Here is a 17803-nt window from a genome sequence, read left to right on the forward strand (position 1 = left end):
CGCCTCACCTCACCTCACGGCGCCTGCCGGGCACCTCCCGCCCTCAGCCGCCCGCGGGGCTCCCCGCGCACCCCTCGCCCCAGGGCTCGGCCGGGCCGGGCTCGGTGCCGCGGCGCCTGCGCAGGGAACGGGCGGCGCCTGCGCGGCTCCGCTGTGCTGCGGCGGGGGGCGGGCGGCGGAGCGGGCCCGGGGGCGGCGGAAGCTTGAGCCGGGCGGCGGCGGCGGCCGCGTCTTTCGCTCTCAAAATGGCGGACGGCGGCAACGGAGGGCCGGGAGCGGAGGGCGGCCGGATCCCTGCGCAGCCCCAGGAGCGGGCCTTGGTGAGAGTACTGCCCAGAGCGGTTCCCCCTGCCCCCGCTCGGGGGCAGCCCGTGCCCTGCCCGCCCCGCCGTTCGCTCCGGCTTCCCCGGAGGCTTCCAGCAGCGGTGGAGAAGTGAAGTGAGGCTGAGCGGGCCGGGCCGCGCCGTTGTGCGCCGGCACCAGCTGAGGAGCGGCCGCATAACGGCGGCGGGGAGCGGGGCGGGAGGGCCGTGGCCTGCCCCGGCCCGGCCTCGGGGGAGAGGAGGGCTCGCCGCCGGCTCAGGCTCTGTCTCCCCGGCCCGGGTCGTGGTTTGGCCCGGGGGTGGCTATCCCGGAGCTAACTTTGAGGAAGCCTCAGGCTTTCCTGCGTCACGCAGACGTTTTGGGGTGTGCGTTTGTGTCCTGTCCTTAGTCCGATATTGGTTCGTGGTTAAAGGTTGTCTTACTGCGGAACAACTGAATAAACGGTCGTTGTTGTGCGGTGCGAGTAAAGCGACAGAAAGGGAAGCGGAGAAGGTGTGGATGCAGGCAGCTCTCTGCTTCTATGCTGAATAAAACCATCCTCACTTTTCTCCGTGAATTGCTTTAATAATGGATTTAGTGTTCACTGCACACTTCTTAGCGTTGCTCTGTCTAGAGGTAGTAGGTGAAGGACCATGTGGGCTTTCCTTTATAACCCTGCAAAGTAACTGTAACTGTTGCAAACACTTCTGCTAGAGCAGATTAAAACCTGATGGCTGCCAATTTACTAATAGAAAATTTGAATATATATTGGGAATCTTACATTTTGTTACTTTCTCCTGTTCTCCTAATAAGAGCAACAAATAACCTGAATACATAGTACAGTGTTGAAACTCTGGGTATTGAAAAGCTGGGCACAGGGAAGCCTGTAGAATGATGGCATCATTCAGGTCAAAAAGACCTCTGAGGTTGTCTGGTGCAACCTTTAACCTAGCACTGTGACTGAAAAGAGGAAGATGTACATAGGAAGATACTCAAGGAACTGTTCATGTGGGCAGCAGTACTAAGCCACCAACTACCGAGTATTTTACCTTTCCTCAGAATTGTAAAGATAAAATTGAAGGGATGCAGTCTGTGTCTCCAGAGCCATTTCTAAAGAAAACTGTACTTTGTGACTGTAACAGACCAATGTGTGTATTTTTTCTGCATTATAAACAACTTGATATTAAACAATTAATAACATAATCTGTTTAAATTATAATGTCAAAAAATGAAACTTGAGTTGAGGAACTTGTTAAGCTTGAGAGCCCCATATAGTCAGAGGGGTACTGAGGGCAATTGTCGCAATTAGTGGCGAAGCAATATGCAACCTGCAATATGCAATTGCATTATTTGGGAACACAGGAGGCTGAGTTAGCCCCAGCAACAAATGAAACTGATAATACTGGTGCCATGAAGAATACGGGGGAAGATGTTGAAGAGCTCCCCGGCTGTTCAGAGCTGATACTGGTCCACGCAGTTGTCTTAGTTTTTATGTGGTTTCAGCTAACTGAGAGTCTTTGTGCCAGAACTATGATTCTTTCAAGTTCCAACGGAGTCTGTTGGCATTGCAGGTGAGCGCCCAGGCTCCATTGCTCACCACATGTCCTGGTGAACTGCAGGAATTTTCAGAATGAATATGGGGTGGGGGCATTACCTTAAGGGGAAAGCGGAGCTAGGGATTTGGACTTAAACGGGGCCTGACAGCATTTATGAAGTCAGATTGCAGACATGGTTATAGTTGTGCTAGAGACAGCTGCAATCTGGAAGCAGTGTGTCCAGTTTACTGCTGTATTCAAGAAGGTACTAGTTAGATAGAACTAACATATCCTCTCTGACTCGTGTTTTCACTGCACAGAGCTGGTCTAAATGTCCTTTTGCTGTGGTGCTAGGATCAGGAGCAGACACAACTGGCTGAATGGAGTGGCTTAAGCCTGACCAAACACAGCAAATCTGTCCCAGTGTCAGTACAGTCAGAAGGACTTCTGCTCTTCTTTCTCATCTCTGGCTTTGAGGCAGGTGGTGCTGGGTTACATGTGGCTGTGTGACACTTGGGCTAGTAAACCTTCCTGGCGCGCTGGGTGCTCAGTGCAGAATTACCCAAATGGTTCTGCAGGAGCCAGCCTGAGGCTGGCGTGGTTGGGGATGACTCAGGTAACCAGCTCTTCTGCACCCAGCCCGACTCTGTGGTTTTGCCTGTGCACTTTGACTCTTCTGGTTGGGTGATTGTAGTTGGGAATACCTGAGCTGGTTTTTCACTGTACTGGCTGCAGTCTTAAAGGTCCCATCTATGCCTTTTTCTTCTCTATAGTGGCTGTATTGCTTCTTGAGCTGAGCTGTCACTGAAAGATAGAGCTGCATTTGCTATACTGGCACTGACCTAGTTGTAAACCCTGTTAACCAAACCTCAGTTCCTTTAGCTTTCTGTTCCTAGCAGCATCCCCAGTTTGCTTGTCTGGCTGATGGGCTGGACTTGGCTCGTCTAGTAGCTGGCTAGCAGGCATTGCTGGTGGCCAAATAAAAGCCTGCTGTGCAGGCTGGATCCAGCCCTTTGGTTGTTTGTCCATCTGTATTCCAAGCAAATTCCAGTTTGACTCCTACCTGCTTTGGTGGCTGCTCCCTGGAATATATCACCAGGGTTTAGGTATTAAAATACTTAAAAGATTTTCATTCATACTAAATCTTCAATTTTTGATGTATGCGTACCTTCTCAGTAATACTTATGAAGAAAAGGGATTTTTTTCAGATGTCTTTTGTCATCAGTCAATATTTATATATAAAATATAGCTGTAAGTGGGATAGCAATGTAAAGGAAGAGCAAAGCTTTGTTATTAGAGTATCTTCTTGAAAGTCAGGGAAGTAACCTGATTTTTAATTTTTAATTCATGAAGCAAAGCATGATACAAGCACAGGCACTTGTGCATTCTAAAGTGTTTCAGATATTCTTATATCGTTCAAGACTATTATGTAGTTGAGAGAGTGCATGTGAGGAGCCTTGTGTTTGTAGCTGTGTTGTACTCAAGTACTAATAGGGAATGGATGTTCATATGCAGGTTATTTCTTAAGATAAATAAAGTATCTGTCAGATGTCTTATTTTGGAGTTGCAGTGACTTTCAGTTTTAAATCTGACCTCTCCTGGACAGAGTTAACAGGCTTACACTCGATGATATGTCCATATAATTTTACATCAATTTATGTAAGGTAAATTAGTTTAAAACACCATTGCTAGGTAAACTGGCGTATCTCCAAATTGCACATAGTCCAAACCACTGCTTTTAGAACAGTGCAGTGTATTAGCATGCCCATGAAGCAGAGGCTGTGAAGTTGCGACAGGTAACTGGAGTTATCGCCAACGTCCTGCCCGTGTCCTTATGTATTTAGCATTCTATTGAAGTGCTTCCTTTTTGTTGTGGCATTGAGCAATGCTGTGGTTTTTCCTTCCTTGTCTGCTTTCATGTTTGCTCGTATTTCTTGGTAATTTCTGTGCCTTTTGTTAGTGCAGAAGTGAACTGTGATTGTGAAGGTACGTCAGTTTTCTTCAAGTTATGGTTGCTGTACACTGCTGCAAGAGATATGTGACTCCCGGAGAGCAGAGCTGCAAGTGAATGTTGCTGATAGCCTGTGACGCCTAAGTGGCTTCTGGATCCCAGGGCACTGGAGAAGCTGGGAATAAACAGATTGCTTTGAAAGGTGCTGCGTTATTAGTGCTACACATTGATGGATTCATCTGAATTCTATAGCACGTTAATTCAGTGCAGAATGAAAGTACATATACAATGGATCTTAAATTTCATGATGTTTGGAAAAATAGCATGGATGCACAAGTCTGAGTGCAAAGGAGTTAATACAAAAAACTGGTATAAATAAATCCCCCACCCCATCATAACTATACCAAATGGAATTGCTACTTTATAAATATCCACTGTGGCTACAGTTTTTGAGATGAAGTCTGATGCTAAGAAATTCGGTAGATATTTTGTTTCCCAGAGGGTAGGCGACCACAGCAGGGATGCTAAGAATCAAACCAGGAAAGGAACAAAGCCTTGTCTTTGTTTCTCTAGAAACAAAGGGATCTTGAGTCTGTCAAGTGAAGAGTCAGAACTTAAAGAAAAGGTTCTATTTTAAAGCCTCTTCCAGAATACTACAAATAACTCGGCAAATCTGATTTTGCTATTTTTCCAGGGAGAATTATTTTTTTTCAAAGTATTTGTTCTACATATTGTTTTGCTTTGATACCTAGTATAGAATTGCTGTTTCTTGTCATGTTACTATGTTAATTATCCACTGCTATCTGATTAACTCAGGTCTGACCCAAAAATCGGGAATGTGAAAGGTGTTCAGATTCCCTTCCATGTCTCAAAGACCTGGGAATTATTTCCAGTTTCTTGCTACTTTGTTTTGGTGTGGAGCCTACTTGGTAGTAGCCTGCTAATTTTGCAGCCTGTTTAAGCTGGCGTGTCTAGTTGGCAGGCGGTTTGATAGATAATTACAGGCCATGGTTTCACTTAAAATATCTGCTTGGGTGCCTGTCTGCATCCAAGTGTTTATCCCAGGGAACTGAAACTGCGCTTGTGTGAGTTTGGAAATGCGCATGATTTAAAAGTGCCACGTGAGAGTCAGGGAGGTAGAACAGCCCAAATCTGCGCCTTGCTTCCCCTGAAGGTTACTTTGGCTTTAGCTGTCCAGCAGCTGAAGCAGTAAGTGATTGTGCTGCTGGTTGATTCAGTTTCTCTGGTGGTTCTGCGAATGCGGATGGAGGCTACAGGAATCAAGGTAGGTTCTGCTGTAGAACAGGCTTTAGTACTCTACTCTGCACAGTTATTAAGAGTCTCCTTCCCAGTGAGAGAACACCTGCATCATTAAAGCATCTTTTAACATTAATTGGCACCCTGCTTTGGCTCAGGGACTGAAGTTTAAATGAATGTAGAGATCAAACATTTCTTTCATGTCTTCAGGTCAGAGTGGATATTTTGTTAGGACAATGTTAAATATTTCTGAATGTTACCTGTGTTGTGCCAATAGAAAATAACTTCTGAAACCAGACTTGCTGTTTTCAGTGTAATTACTGATATCCAGAGCAGACCAGGGTTTGGTACGTGGCTGGTTCCCAGCTGTGTTATGTAAAGAAGGCATGTTATTGACATGTCAGAAAGCAGGTGTTTTGTAATTGAGTTCTAAGCAGTCATTTTTTTTAAAGCTTAGATTCTCTACTTACCCTTTGGCTATACTTTATGAGAGTAGATGAAACACATTGTGAACGACTATATGGTGCTAATATGACAACACTGGTCATCTTCCAGTTTCATTGCATGAGCAGTGTTGAGTGCCTGCCCGTCCCCCTCCCCATGTTTTTTTCAGGGAAATCTTTCTATTTGATAAGTACACTGGACAGAACTACAGCTGTGTATGTACAGGCTACTGGAGAAAACAGTACGTTGGTTTGTTTCCAGCAATTGAATATAAGGATTAAGTGCAAATTATTGCAAGCTGATATTTGTATAATCAGCTTGGTACTTCAACAGTTTGTATTGGACATATGGTGTGGTGACATGAGATGATTTTGATGTTTTTGTGCTTCATGATGTGTTCAGGATTGTTTATTGGAATTGTCTTGTGTATCCCCCTATCTTTACGGATCTGCAAAAATGAAACCAGGAAGAACAATCTTTTATTCTTTTTCCTGACATAATAGTACTTCTGCACCTAACAGCTTTTAATTTGACTTGAGGCAGGGAAGAACAAATCCGCTAATTGGTTTCTTGTACTTATTTGAAGCCTCTTTTTTTGAGAATTAAGTATCTTTTAAGTTGAAATTGGTTGCCTTGTCTCCTTGTTATTTTTACTAAAATAGTGCTTAGGTGTTTCACACTGCAGTTCTATCTTATTTTCAGTGCATTAGGAAACTGATAATTTTAAACTAAAATAAACAGGAGGAAAAGTTGAACTAAAAATTTAAAACCAGAACCTCACAGGAAAATGTTAGTTAATCTCTTAAAGTTTGCTTTCAAAGGCAATTTGCAGTGGTCTGCAGGCTTAAAGAACTTCTGTCGGTTTATTCTTTTTAAATGTCTTTCGTGACTGCTTAATTAGACAGACACTGTCAGAATGTAAGTTTTGTGGGATCTGTTATTTTACTAATCTGTTTAGTACCAACTGTTCTATGCATTGAAGTAAAACAGCCTTTTACATTTGGTATTTTTTGTTGAATGGCACCTGCTCAAAATTAGCATGTTCCCAACATCTTATACGTTTACTTCTGAAATTCTGCTTGAGCCTGCTGTTTTGACAGGCAGCTGGTATTGCCATCTCTTGCTTCACAGACTTATGCTGTGCACAAGCTAGGCTTTTTTCTGTCTGCTTCTTTAAGCTGGAATATTGGACTAGGTATGGTTTTTAGTTTATGCTAATGGCAATGTTTGTTCCTTTAAAATTTGCTATTTAATACTTTTAAATATTAATATTACTTCTTTTCACTGATGACATTAATGCATATTTCCAAAAATGCAGTCTTGAAATTTATGCAGTGAAAGACCAGCGTGTCAATCAGCACAGTTAAAGTAGAGCTGTTTTTTATAGTATTGCCAAATGCAAATGATTAGTTTGAAAAGACTGGAGAATTCAGAGAGAACTGTGCTCAGAATGGAAAACAAACTGTCAGGGAGGTGATGGCTACTGAATTAACTAAGTAATAAGCCTGTTGCAATGACAGAGAAATTCCCTCATAGTGGTGTGAAATCTCATTTGACTCTTGATCTATAGGTGAAAAGTGACTTGAAAGAGTTTACCTTTTTTCCCTTTTTCATTGCATATTTGGGTAGCTCTCACTCCTATCATTTGTGGTGTTCACAAACTAATGCATTCGAAATGACAGGTAATCTGCTCTTTTTATAAGAGTATTTGTAGGCAAATAGAGTTCTTCATCCTCTGACCTTTTCTAATGTGATCCTTCTGTTTGGAAAAAGCCCGCAAACTGACCTTTCAGATGTAGGACAAAACTGCATGTTTGGCTGGAATTGATGTTGGTCAATTCTCTGTGCTTATACATGTGAAAGACATATCAGGAGTTTGTCCTCATGGAGAAGGATGTGTTTTGATACAGGATAAGGGATGATCTCCTGAAGATTTTTTAAATTGTATTGTAAGGTATCACTTCTGTAGTCATAATCTTCTGGAAGTTATATAAGACTACAGATTACTGCTTCTGTTACATAGAGCAGACAAATTACTTGGACGAAATGGATATTAGCTCTGCTCTTTTGACAAAACTATTCACATTCAAGAAACGTGGTTTTTTCAGCTCCTGGTTCCCATCACCTCCCCTGTTCTCACAGTGTGATAATTGTCATCCTAAGAAAGGTGGCTGTGACAGGAGCAAGTGAATAGAGGAGGAGAAGAGATCGGGCTGGGGAAGGTTAGAGATGCAAAGTGGAAAGGAAGAGAGAGGAGGCAAGGAGTGTATTTGACACACTCTTCATTGCTGTCAGGTCCCTGAGTGTGGCATTGGCCTGCTGTTAGTGGCACCTGATGGATGCCATGCGGGTTTGCTGTCTCCCCAGGGTTCCTGACATGGTTTCTCCCCTAGCTCATTGTGTTGGTTGGCTGTGGTGGTTTATTTCTGGGTCATGTCAGTGCCCTCATGGTTCCACATTATGGCCTGTTTCTTCAAGTAGGTTTTCCTAAAAATGAGCAAAGGAGAACACATGACCTCTCGGGATGCCCTACGCCAGTGCTGGGTGGAGAGCTGCAGAGAATGCCTGCTTTCTTCTTGCAGCTGGCTTGCACGTTTCTTGGGCTTTTAGAGACTCCCAACCTTCCTCACTCCATATGATGGGAGGAAACTAAGAGGATACAGTATTTTATTTCATCTTCAACAGCCAATATATGGTCAGTAAAGAAATCATGAAGAATTTACTTCTCCTAGGAGACATAGAAGGTATGGGATAGATCTGATGTTTAGGCTGGTACAGCTTTCAGAAATAAGAAAAAGAATATTCTTATTTCCCTTTCTGAACATGACTACTTTCTGGATGATGTACAGGTGGAATATAAATTAAGATGTTTACCAGAAGGCAACCAGCCTGCTTCAGAGAGTTCTCCTTTCCTTTTTTTCCTCTCGTTCCCTGCTTCCTGTCTTCCATTCTCCAATGAACATTAGAATAGAACTAAAAGCTTTGCGTAGGAATACTTGAAATGTTTTTGAGTTGGGCTGTGAGAACCCACTCTACACTTCTGGCAGATTTTCAGGAAAGCTTAGCCCCATGTTTCTTAGAGCTATTATGTGTTCTGTTCCAGCAACACAGAAGCTAAACTTACAGCATCTCTTGGGAACATCGCTTAATAAGACAGAAGAGCAGCAGGCTGGGAGTCTTGTGCTTTGGAAAAACAGTGTGCTGAGAGGTCATCGTCCCCAGCTCCACTTTGGAGCAGATGCAGTAACCAGGTCACCTCATTGTCTGTGGCTTCTCTCTTCCATCGGTGTCTGCCATGCATTCTTCCATAACTTTGCAGTTCAGGGATCAGTGTGATAAATCAAATAATGAACTACCTTGGGGTAATGTTAAGGTAGATTGCTGGACAAAATATCTGTAGAAGCCTCAGCCTAAAGCAAAACTTACTAGAAGAATAGTGTTTATTATTCAAGTCATAAAGCAAATGTTTCATGTGATCAGAACACAAGACAAATATTTTGACAGATTAGCAGTGGGTAGTGGATATTATTGTAAAGCTAGGCAGTCTTAATCTGATACCTTGTTTCTGTTTCTTTTGTTTGGGTTTTGTGTGGATAGTTCTTTTTTTTTTGTACTTGTCTGTACCAGGTAGACGCACAGTTTTTCAGAAAACAAATGCAATTTCTATATGACATTTTGCAGATCTGGCTTTAAGAGTACTGGAGTTGCAGTACTTTGGACTGCATCTGTTGTAGTTCAATTTATTTTTTCAGTCTTCTAATGCAGGTAGCAGACTAGAGAGCTGTAGATTTATACATCTATTATTTAATCCTTATCTCCATTGATGCTGGAGGCAATCCATTGATTTGATTGATGTAGGTTTTATCTGAAGTCAGAAATCAGACTTGTATTTTTTGCATATAATGTCATTTATTTTTGTCCTTTAAAAAAAGTTGAACAGTCAACTTCTTTGAGGTTTCTCTCCAGTCCAAACTCTTCAGTGGTTGCTTTGCTCATATTCTACTTGCTGGCCTAGAGGAAGCTCCCTTTAGAGCTATTTGTGAAGTTGCATATATATATTTTTTTTTATTCCAAAAAAAAAAAAAGTATTTGGGGATAGGTCAAGGTTGTGTATGAAAAGAGGTTGTCCTTAGAAGCCTGGATGGGTAAATTTGTTGTCTGTTTTGAAGGGGGGTCGGGGGAAACACTGTTTCTAAATAATGGGAATAACGTGAAAGAATATTCAGACTTGATGGATTAATAGATCAATTGGAGAGAGCTGTTCAGAGAGCTAGAGTAGTTGCATGTGAAATTAGGGTCTTAGATTTTGGCCTGGGGTTTTTAACTTTCCTAACATAAGTACATTTATTTTCTTAAAATACAATTCCATTTCTTCAGCCTTGTTTCCCAAGGATATTCAGTTTCTAAATTCCCAAGTATATTCAGTTTCTAAAATCAATTGTTTCTTTCTCCCTCAGTAGCTTTTTAACCCTGATGAGCAGTTCCAACAAAAATTTACTGAAGTGTAACAATTTCAAAGACAATTGGGTACATTTTGTGGCTATCAGCAGGCTAAGGAACAAATCCCAGATTTATTTTCCAGCTAAGACAGGGAAGCCTCTGCTGCTGCTCTTTGCTTTTGCTGGCAGCTGAACAAACATCAAGATTTGTGTATTGGCTGGCCTATTGGCATGCATGTAGTTGAAAATTAAGTACGCTTCCACAGTAGCATAGCACTTGCCAACTTTTGCCTCGTGGTATCCTTAACAGAAGACGTCAAGGAAACAGGTTACTGTGGTGGGTACTTAAAGGTGAGCAACAGGGAAATTTTTGGGAAACCATGCTTTCTTGAGTTTTATTGCTCACAGAACTGACTTCTGATATGGAGAAGAATTCTGTATTCACAGTAGAAGTGCTTAATCCTATTTTCTTTATGTATTTCTTTATGCTTAGCCATGGGTGTACTTTTCTTGCAGTGGTGTGACGAAAGATTTGACTTCCAAGCTACGTTTTTACAGTGCTTGGCAAAACATGTGCCAAATATTTATTCAGCTGAGATGGACCCCTTGCTGGAGAAACAAGAAGAAATGGTTCAGGCAGCAATACTTTACCCCCTGGAATGTTACTTGTTTGGGGAAGACCCAGATACATTTCTAGAGAAACTAGAACAGAGTGGAACCTCACAGCTCTGTGGGAAGGTGTTCAAAGGAGGGGAGACAACATACTCTTGCAGGTAAGAATTGAAGGTGTGTTATTATGAATGTTTTCTCGTGAGATGATGCAGCAAGTGGATTTAATAAAATTAGTTGCTCTGCTAACTAATCGTTGCTTGTGTCATGGTATGTCTTTACTTTTCTGAAGCAAATACCACCATCAGTTTCCAAACCAGTGAAAAAAGTGAGCAAAATTATGCATAAAAAGCAGACACTGGCAGAGAAATTAGAAAGGAAATGTAAAGGATACTGACAGTACTGAAAACCATTGATTAAAAAGATTGGATGATAGGGTCTGACGGGGGTCTGTACCTGGGACTGAGGGATAACAGGCATGAAAATCTGTGCACTATGTAATACTCAACCTTTCAGAGCCTGCATCAGAACTCAGCATTTTTGAGCATCCTCAGTCCTCTGCTCAAGTAATGTCTGTAAACGATGGTCATTTCTCTTCTTGTTTCTCACTCTGGATTATGTTAAAAATGGCAACATATTGATTTACTATTATTTTATTCATATGTCAGATCTTTGTGGTGGATTTGAAGTTTGCAACTGTTCTGGCTGTTCCTTAGTCTTACTGTGATGCAATTGTCATAGTTTGTAGTTCTCATTTTATTTTAAGCCTAGAAAAATGTAGCAGAAATGCCAGAAGAGTATCAATAAGGATGAAGAATATTGGTATGAATAAAAAAAAATCCAGCCATTAGAATTTAGGAAATGTCAGAAAGATAGATCTCTGTAAAAATAATTTGTGAATTATACTATTGGATTTTAATCAGTCATGTACTATTATGCTTTTTCTATAAACAAGTTAGGCTTGTGCATGAAAGGAAAATGGTCTTTGAGTAAGTTCTTATGTATTTGCTAGAATGTGTACACTTAATTGGACAGTGGGTTGTTGGACAACACAAGAGGGACGTTAAAGTATTAGAATGGGCCCAGGGGAGGACCACAAAGATGATCAAAGGGCTGGTGCACCTCTCCTACAAAGACAGGATTTGGGTTTCTTCAGCCTGGAGAAGAGAAGGCTCTGGGGAGATCTTAGAGTGACCTTCCAGGAAAGCTGGGGAGGGACTCTTTGTCGGGGGTGTTGTGACAGGACAAGGGGGAATGGCTTTAAACTAAAAGAGGGTAGGTTTAGATTAGATTTAAGGAGGGATACTGTGAGGATGGTGAAGCACTGAAACACGTTTTCCAGAGAAGCTGTGAATGCCCTGTTCTTGGAAGCATTTAAGGCCAGGCTGGACGGGGCTCAGGGCAACCTGGTCTGGTGGGAGGTGTCTCTGCCTGTGACGGGGTTGGAATGAAGTGATCTTTAAGGTCCCTTCCAACCCAAACCGTTCTGTGATTGTGTGAAGGAAAAGAATGGTCAAGGCATCTGTTTAGTATCGCTGAAACAGAAATAATCCTGTTAGTACATGTGCAGGGTTCTTGTATGACAACAGGCAAAGTCACACCAAGTGACAAAGATACATCTCTCGGGTTATCTCTTTTTTTACTTCCTGTCTTGCAGCAGTGTGGTAGTATTTATATGAAATACTGTACTTAATACTGCAACTGAAGTTAAATATGTTTGCTTTAGGCTTTTAAAATGCTAAAAATAATATGCTCTGAAATACTAAAATCTGAAATACAGCAGGCATTTCTGGCTTAATCTTTCTGTCTTAACTCACGTTGCAGTAGGTTTATGCTAATGAATGGTAGTGAACCATTAAACTGTTGTAGTGAAGATTATCATCTGAAGGTTTGAGAGGAAATTCACTCTGTAATCAGAATTATACTATTCTAGTTCAAGCCTTCCTTACAACTAAATAGTGAAGAATGACATAAAACAAAGATTGTGTTATCAAACACATCTGACGCATATTTTGCTTAGAATGACACAGCATTTAAAGAAAGTGTGACCATGTTTGAGGGTGAAAAAAAGCAATATAACGCTTAAATGCATATGTAGCACAGAATTGCACACATGAATTGTAGTTCTGTTTTTTTCAGATATGAGTGCTTGACTGAAACTGTTAAAATTAAATCTTAAAGTATATATTCTTCAGAACAATTTGTAAAGGAGTTCTACTTAGATATTAACTCTTAACTGTTTATAAAAAGTTTTCGACATAACCTGGCACAGGTGTAGCATAGCAAACTAGCTACAGTTGTTCGAAACCATACTGAAGGGAACTTGAGAGTCAATCTTGTTTTTTTTAATAGGTGTTCATTCCAGGTGAAGATATAAATGTTAACAACAAGTTTTAGAAAGTGGAAATAAAGCATGTTTCTAATGGAATTTGAAATGGCAGGTATTTGGTTCAAGCCTAAAAAAAAACAGATTTCATGCTTCTGTGACATGGAATAGCCAATGTTTTTATAATTTGAATATGTTGGTAATCTCAGTTTTCAGAATAACATTTTGTTTTGTGTGCAAGGATTGTGTGTGTTTTTTAGAAAGTTCTCCAACTACCGTTTTTGTTGCAGAGACTGTGCAGTTGATCCAACTTGTGTACTCTGTATGGATTGCTTTCAGAATAGCATTCACAAGAACCACCGGTACAAGGTAGGAATGTCTTAAGAAATTTTACTTCTAGATTTAGAGAACATTTTACTTGAAGGTATAGGAAATTGCATATAAACTAATAATTTTCATTCAAAAAAAATCTTATTTACTGACCGGTTCAATCTTTCTCCTATTTCTAACTACATAAAGCCACTTTAAAGAACAGTAAGTTTACAAGTTAAGAAAATCAAAGGGTAGGAAGTGTTTATGAATGTGAACGTTGTTGTTCTCTTTGGCAATATCACATAGTATATGCCAGAGCAAAAAGCTGTGACTGAAAATGACAGTCTATCAGAAGTCCCTTTCAGTACTATATATTCAGGAGTACTTTCTGTTTGGAAGTTTAGAATGGATGTGTATGTACAGAGACCATTATTTCATTGCTTCTATCACTGATGCAGTCTCCGTGTTTCCACTGTTTCTCCATTTTGATACCCATAAACTACTTTGGGCTTAGAGCATGGACTATAAAAGTTAGAAGGAATGTTAAGCATCACATTTTTAAGGAGTTTGTTGTGGAACTTCATCTCTTTCTGATATCCTCTTAATTCTCTTTGAGACAAATCTGTGTTACCTTTGAGAGAGTCCCATGCTTTAATTACAGAAAGATCTTTTAAATAATTCTTCCCTAAGTCTCTGCCTAAGCTGTTGTCTACTGTTTACTTTGCAGACCCCTTGATTGTTTGCCCTCCACACTGGTACCGCTAATTTGAACAGTGTTGGAAGCAGAAATAGAGAACAGCAGTGTTATTTTTAAAGCTGGTCTAACCCTGCTGCAAGGAGTGAGGAAAATGTACAGAAACGTATTCAATTATCCTTCACTACTAAAAGTGGGCTAGATTTTTTTTTTTCATTTTATTAATTAGCATTGTCTAGTTCAGAGATTTGTCCTACTTGTACTATTAATTGGTCATAAATCCCGTTTAAGCACGTATGTTTCAGTGAGAGTTTGGAAGAATGTCCCAGCAATTCCAAAATTACTGAGGAAGAAAAGAAATATTCTGTCCCTCTGCATAAGTCTACTGATCTGAAAATGTGTTGTAAATATTTATTCAAAGATGTACAAAGCTGCCTTGCATATGCAAAACTTCCATATACCTGTGTGCACACTCACAGTTTACGGAGGAGTAAGACAGTAACCCAGGAAAACAGCCAATAATTACAGAAAAATTTGGAATCACAGCTGAGTTGAGATGCTGGTTTGGTGTCCTGTTGTCTTTCTTTTCTATATTTTTTCAGTAACTTAAGACTGTTTTCTTCAGGCAAAACAGCAGCCTGGAAGTAGTAGCAGTTGTGCTGCATTTTCATTTTAAAGATACGATCTAAAGAATGCAGATTGTATACTTCAAATGTTTATAGAATAATTTAGGTTGGAAGGGACCTAATGAGGTCACCTAGTCAACCTCCTGCTTGAAGCTTGTCTAATTAGATCAGGTTATTTTAAAACGCATCAAGTAAATAATGAATTTTTGAATGTTTTTATTGGGTCACTTAGTGTTTTTATAATTATTTTAGAATTGGGGTTTTAGTGTAAGCTATGGATAATTATTCTTGCTAGAGTTTCATCTGACCTTTCTGCCAAAATGAAGACTCAGTATTTCTGCAAGTGTAATTAATACAAGGTTAAAGTTGCAAGTATGTATTTAGATGCTTATTAGGTATTACTTTCTTTGCTTAAGTACCTGTTTAATACACACATCTTATAAAATTATTTTTTATCTTTTCGGAGTAATTTGTAAAGATGGTGTTGAGCATCACCCCTATAATTTTGCTAATAAGCCCAGAAATACTGTTTTGCCATTTATGACATGCTTATTCATTAGTCATGTTTTTTTAACCTACCTCTTGTTAAATTTATTGAAGATGCAACAGCAACTGTATTTTCCCATTTATTTCCTGCTCAAAACGTTTCTATTTTTTTCCCTGCTTCTCTGACAACTTTTCTAGCTAAAAAAAAATAGCTGTGGTAAGTCTATGGTTTACACAGGCACCCTTGTATTTTGTAGGTAGGTGTTTATATAAATAATGCACACTTCTGTTTTTGTCTCACTATTCACATACATATTTCATGACTGAAATTCATGCTTTTTACAGATGCATAATTCCTCTGGAGGTGGATTTTGTGACTGTGGGGATACGGAGGCATGGAAGGCTGGACCAGTGTGTACTAAACATGAGCCTGGAGCATCAGGTTCTCCAAAAGAAGTAAGAATTTTGCTTAAAAGTAAAAGAATAAATATCCTAAATATTAGGAATTCTAGGACTTAAAAAATAAATAAATATATTCCTGTATATGAAAATACAGATTGTATGATTCATGTGGCAGGTCCAATTGAGTTGAATCAGGATTTCCTTGGTGAAGATGTTTATTGGGGTAAAACATGTATTGTCTCCAAACAAAAAGTAAACACAATAGAGCAGCTCCAACAGCTTGGTTTGTCCATTTCTGTCTCTGATTCTGAATCAAAATGTCAGTGTCTCACTCTTTTCTTTGCTATCTGTACTATTCAGCTCTTATTTACAGATAGTTTACTATTGGATAATTTACAGTACTCGATTGTGATGATACTTTTTTTCCCACATTACTGTGTTACCGAACAATTTTTTTTCTCATTTAATTCTCGTAAGCTTTCTGTCATGAAGACTGGAAAATAAGTCTATATGGTTTAAAACCGACCTCATGCTAGGATTTCTCATGCTTACTGTACCTCAGAAAGCAGTATGTTAAAAAGAAAAACCCTGTCTTGAAAGCAATTTTCAAAAAGAATGTCAGCAAATATGCTGCTTCATGTATTTTTTTTCCTGAGTTTTACATTCTATTCTGACATGATTAGGAAGAAAAAAAATAGTTATGATATGAGGTGTGCATTAGTTGAATGAATACAGGTTTAATTAGGATTTTTGTAAGGATGCAGAGTGCTCTTAGTTTTACACAGCTTGTTGGCACGTATGCAATATGACCTCAGAAAAGCAATCCTTTTAAGTCATCTGTTCCCTATCTATTACAAATTGTCTTCACTATGCCAGAAATAATAATTCAGAAACAAACAAACCAACCAAAACAACCAAACAAAACCACTTTTTGCCTGAATATATCTTTGAAAACTGAGGTATAGTCAGAGATGAGATGAAAATACCCTACCTTTCTAGGCGCATTTGGTTTAAATAATAAATTGGCCGTGAGTTATTTTAAGCCTTGCTATCTGAAACATAAGTTGTTTATTCTTCAACAGACTTGTTTCTTGAAGCGTGCTTGAAGCATGGGTTATTAGGAGTTTTGGGGGCATAATTTGAGCAAATTCTTTTTACCCTTTCAATTTACATCTTAATTTCATTCTATTGTGACATTTATTAATAGAGATTTCATTGGAGATGTCATTTAATCAGTTAACTGTTCACCTAAGTGAAAAGTATTTAGCCAAGGTATTTGCAGTCTTAATTACAAAGATCTATCACAAACGTGTTCAAAATTACGTACTCAGTGATATTTATAGATCATGATTTCATTGGCAGACCTTTTAGATTATATATATGACCACAAGTTTTTCTTCTAATGCTTAGCAGGTCTGTTTTTCAGAGCGCTGGAAGCAGTTGTTTATGTTAATGCATTTACACTTCTCCTCTAGTACACTGCATCATATGGACACAACAGAATTTTACTTCTTTTTTAGCAATCATAAATGGGTAGATGTCACTGCATGGTTGATTAAGGGGTTTTTCAAGAGTGTCTTTCTTAAGTATTTCTGAAAGAAACAGTTATGTTTCCTCAGATGATTCTGTTCAAGGAGTATCAAATATCTGGGAGAAAACTTGTAAAAGTAAGCGAAGCAGAGAAAAAAAAATGAGATTTTGGACTGCAAACTTTATAATATCATCAGGAGTACAGAAAGCTTTTTATCACCTTTTTTAAGAAATTGAAGTTTACTTAAACATTTGGTGAGGCCTTTCACAGCTTAGATTAAAAATGAATGATGAAACTTGGAATACTAAGGTGAGCCCTTGGAATGAAATCATTTTAAAAAGAATTTAGTTGAGATGAATTTGCCTGAAAATCATGAAAAATATTATTTCCTGAAAATTTTCTAGTAATAAGGTATCCTACCGGCCCTTCTTTAATTTTTAAAATTTATTTTGCATATTAATGTTACCTCTTTTTTTTTTTTTTTTTTTACAGAATTCTGAATGTCAGTTAAATGAAGAAGTTATGGAACACGCTAGGAGGGTGTTTCCCGCGGTGATAAAATACATTGTAGATATGCTTATATGGGAAGAAGAGAAGGAACTGCCTCCGGAGCTCACAGTTAGGTAGGGAGCATTTCAGACTTTCTCTCTGAAGTGTTAAAAACTTTGATATTTGTTTTGCCTGTTGGCATTACTACATTCATGAAAACTTATCAGTGCCTAAAACTCTGTAAACAGAGGATTTTTCACATACAGTTATACTGAGAAAGATGTTTGATAGCTTATGGAAAAAATAGTGCTCATGATTGTGCTCCATCAAAACAGAAAAAAGACTGTTCTGTGTCTGGTTAAAATGACAAACGGGATCATAAAGTGGCAGAGGGAATAA

At 39.4% G+C, this 17803-nt stretch overlaps 1 protein-coding gene across 4 annotated transcripts in view; it reads left to right on the forward strand.

Annotated features, from left to right (window-relative positions):
• The first annotated feature begins 165 nt into the window (after positions 1-165).
• The window catches only part of UBR1 (ubiquitin protein ligase E3 component n-recognin 1), a 63556-nt gene continuing 45918 nt past the window's right edge, over positions 166-17803 (forward strand). For 2 of the 4 annotated variants that reach the window (XM_035327247.1, XM_035327249.1), the window contains exons 1-5: positions 8771-8863; positions 10446-10702; positions 13155-13233; positions 15328-15438; positions 17408-17538. In XM_035327247.1, the coding sequence (XP_035183138.1) occupies positions 8786-8863; positions 10446-10702; positions 13155-13233; positions 15328-15438; positions 17408-17538 (656 nt within the window). In that variant the 5' untranslated portion in view covers positions 8771-8785. Of the gene's footprint in view, positions 321-5032; positions 5075-8770; positions 8864-10445; positions 10703-13154; positions 13234-15327; positions 15439-17407; positions 17539-17803 lie in introns of those variants that run through there. The other 2 variants (XM_035327248.1, XM_035327250.1) reach the window with 2 other exon arrangements.

The sequence above is a fragment of the Oxyura jamaicensis genome, chromosome 5 (genome assembly GCF_011077185.1).
Source record: "Oxyura jamaicensis isolate SHBP4307 breed ruddy duck chromosome 5, BPBGC_Ojam_1.0, whole genome shotgun sequence".
Taxonomy (NCBI): Eukaryota; Metazoa; Chordata; class Aves; order Anseriformes; family Anatidae; genus Oxyura; species Oxyura jamaicensis.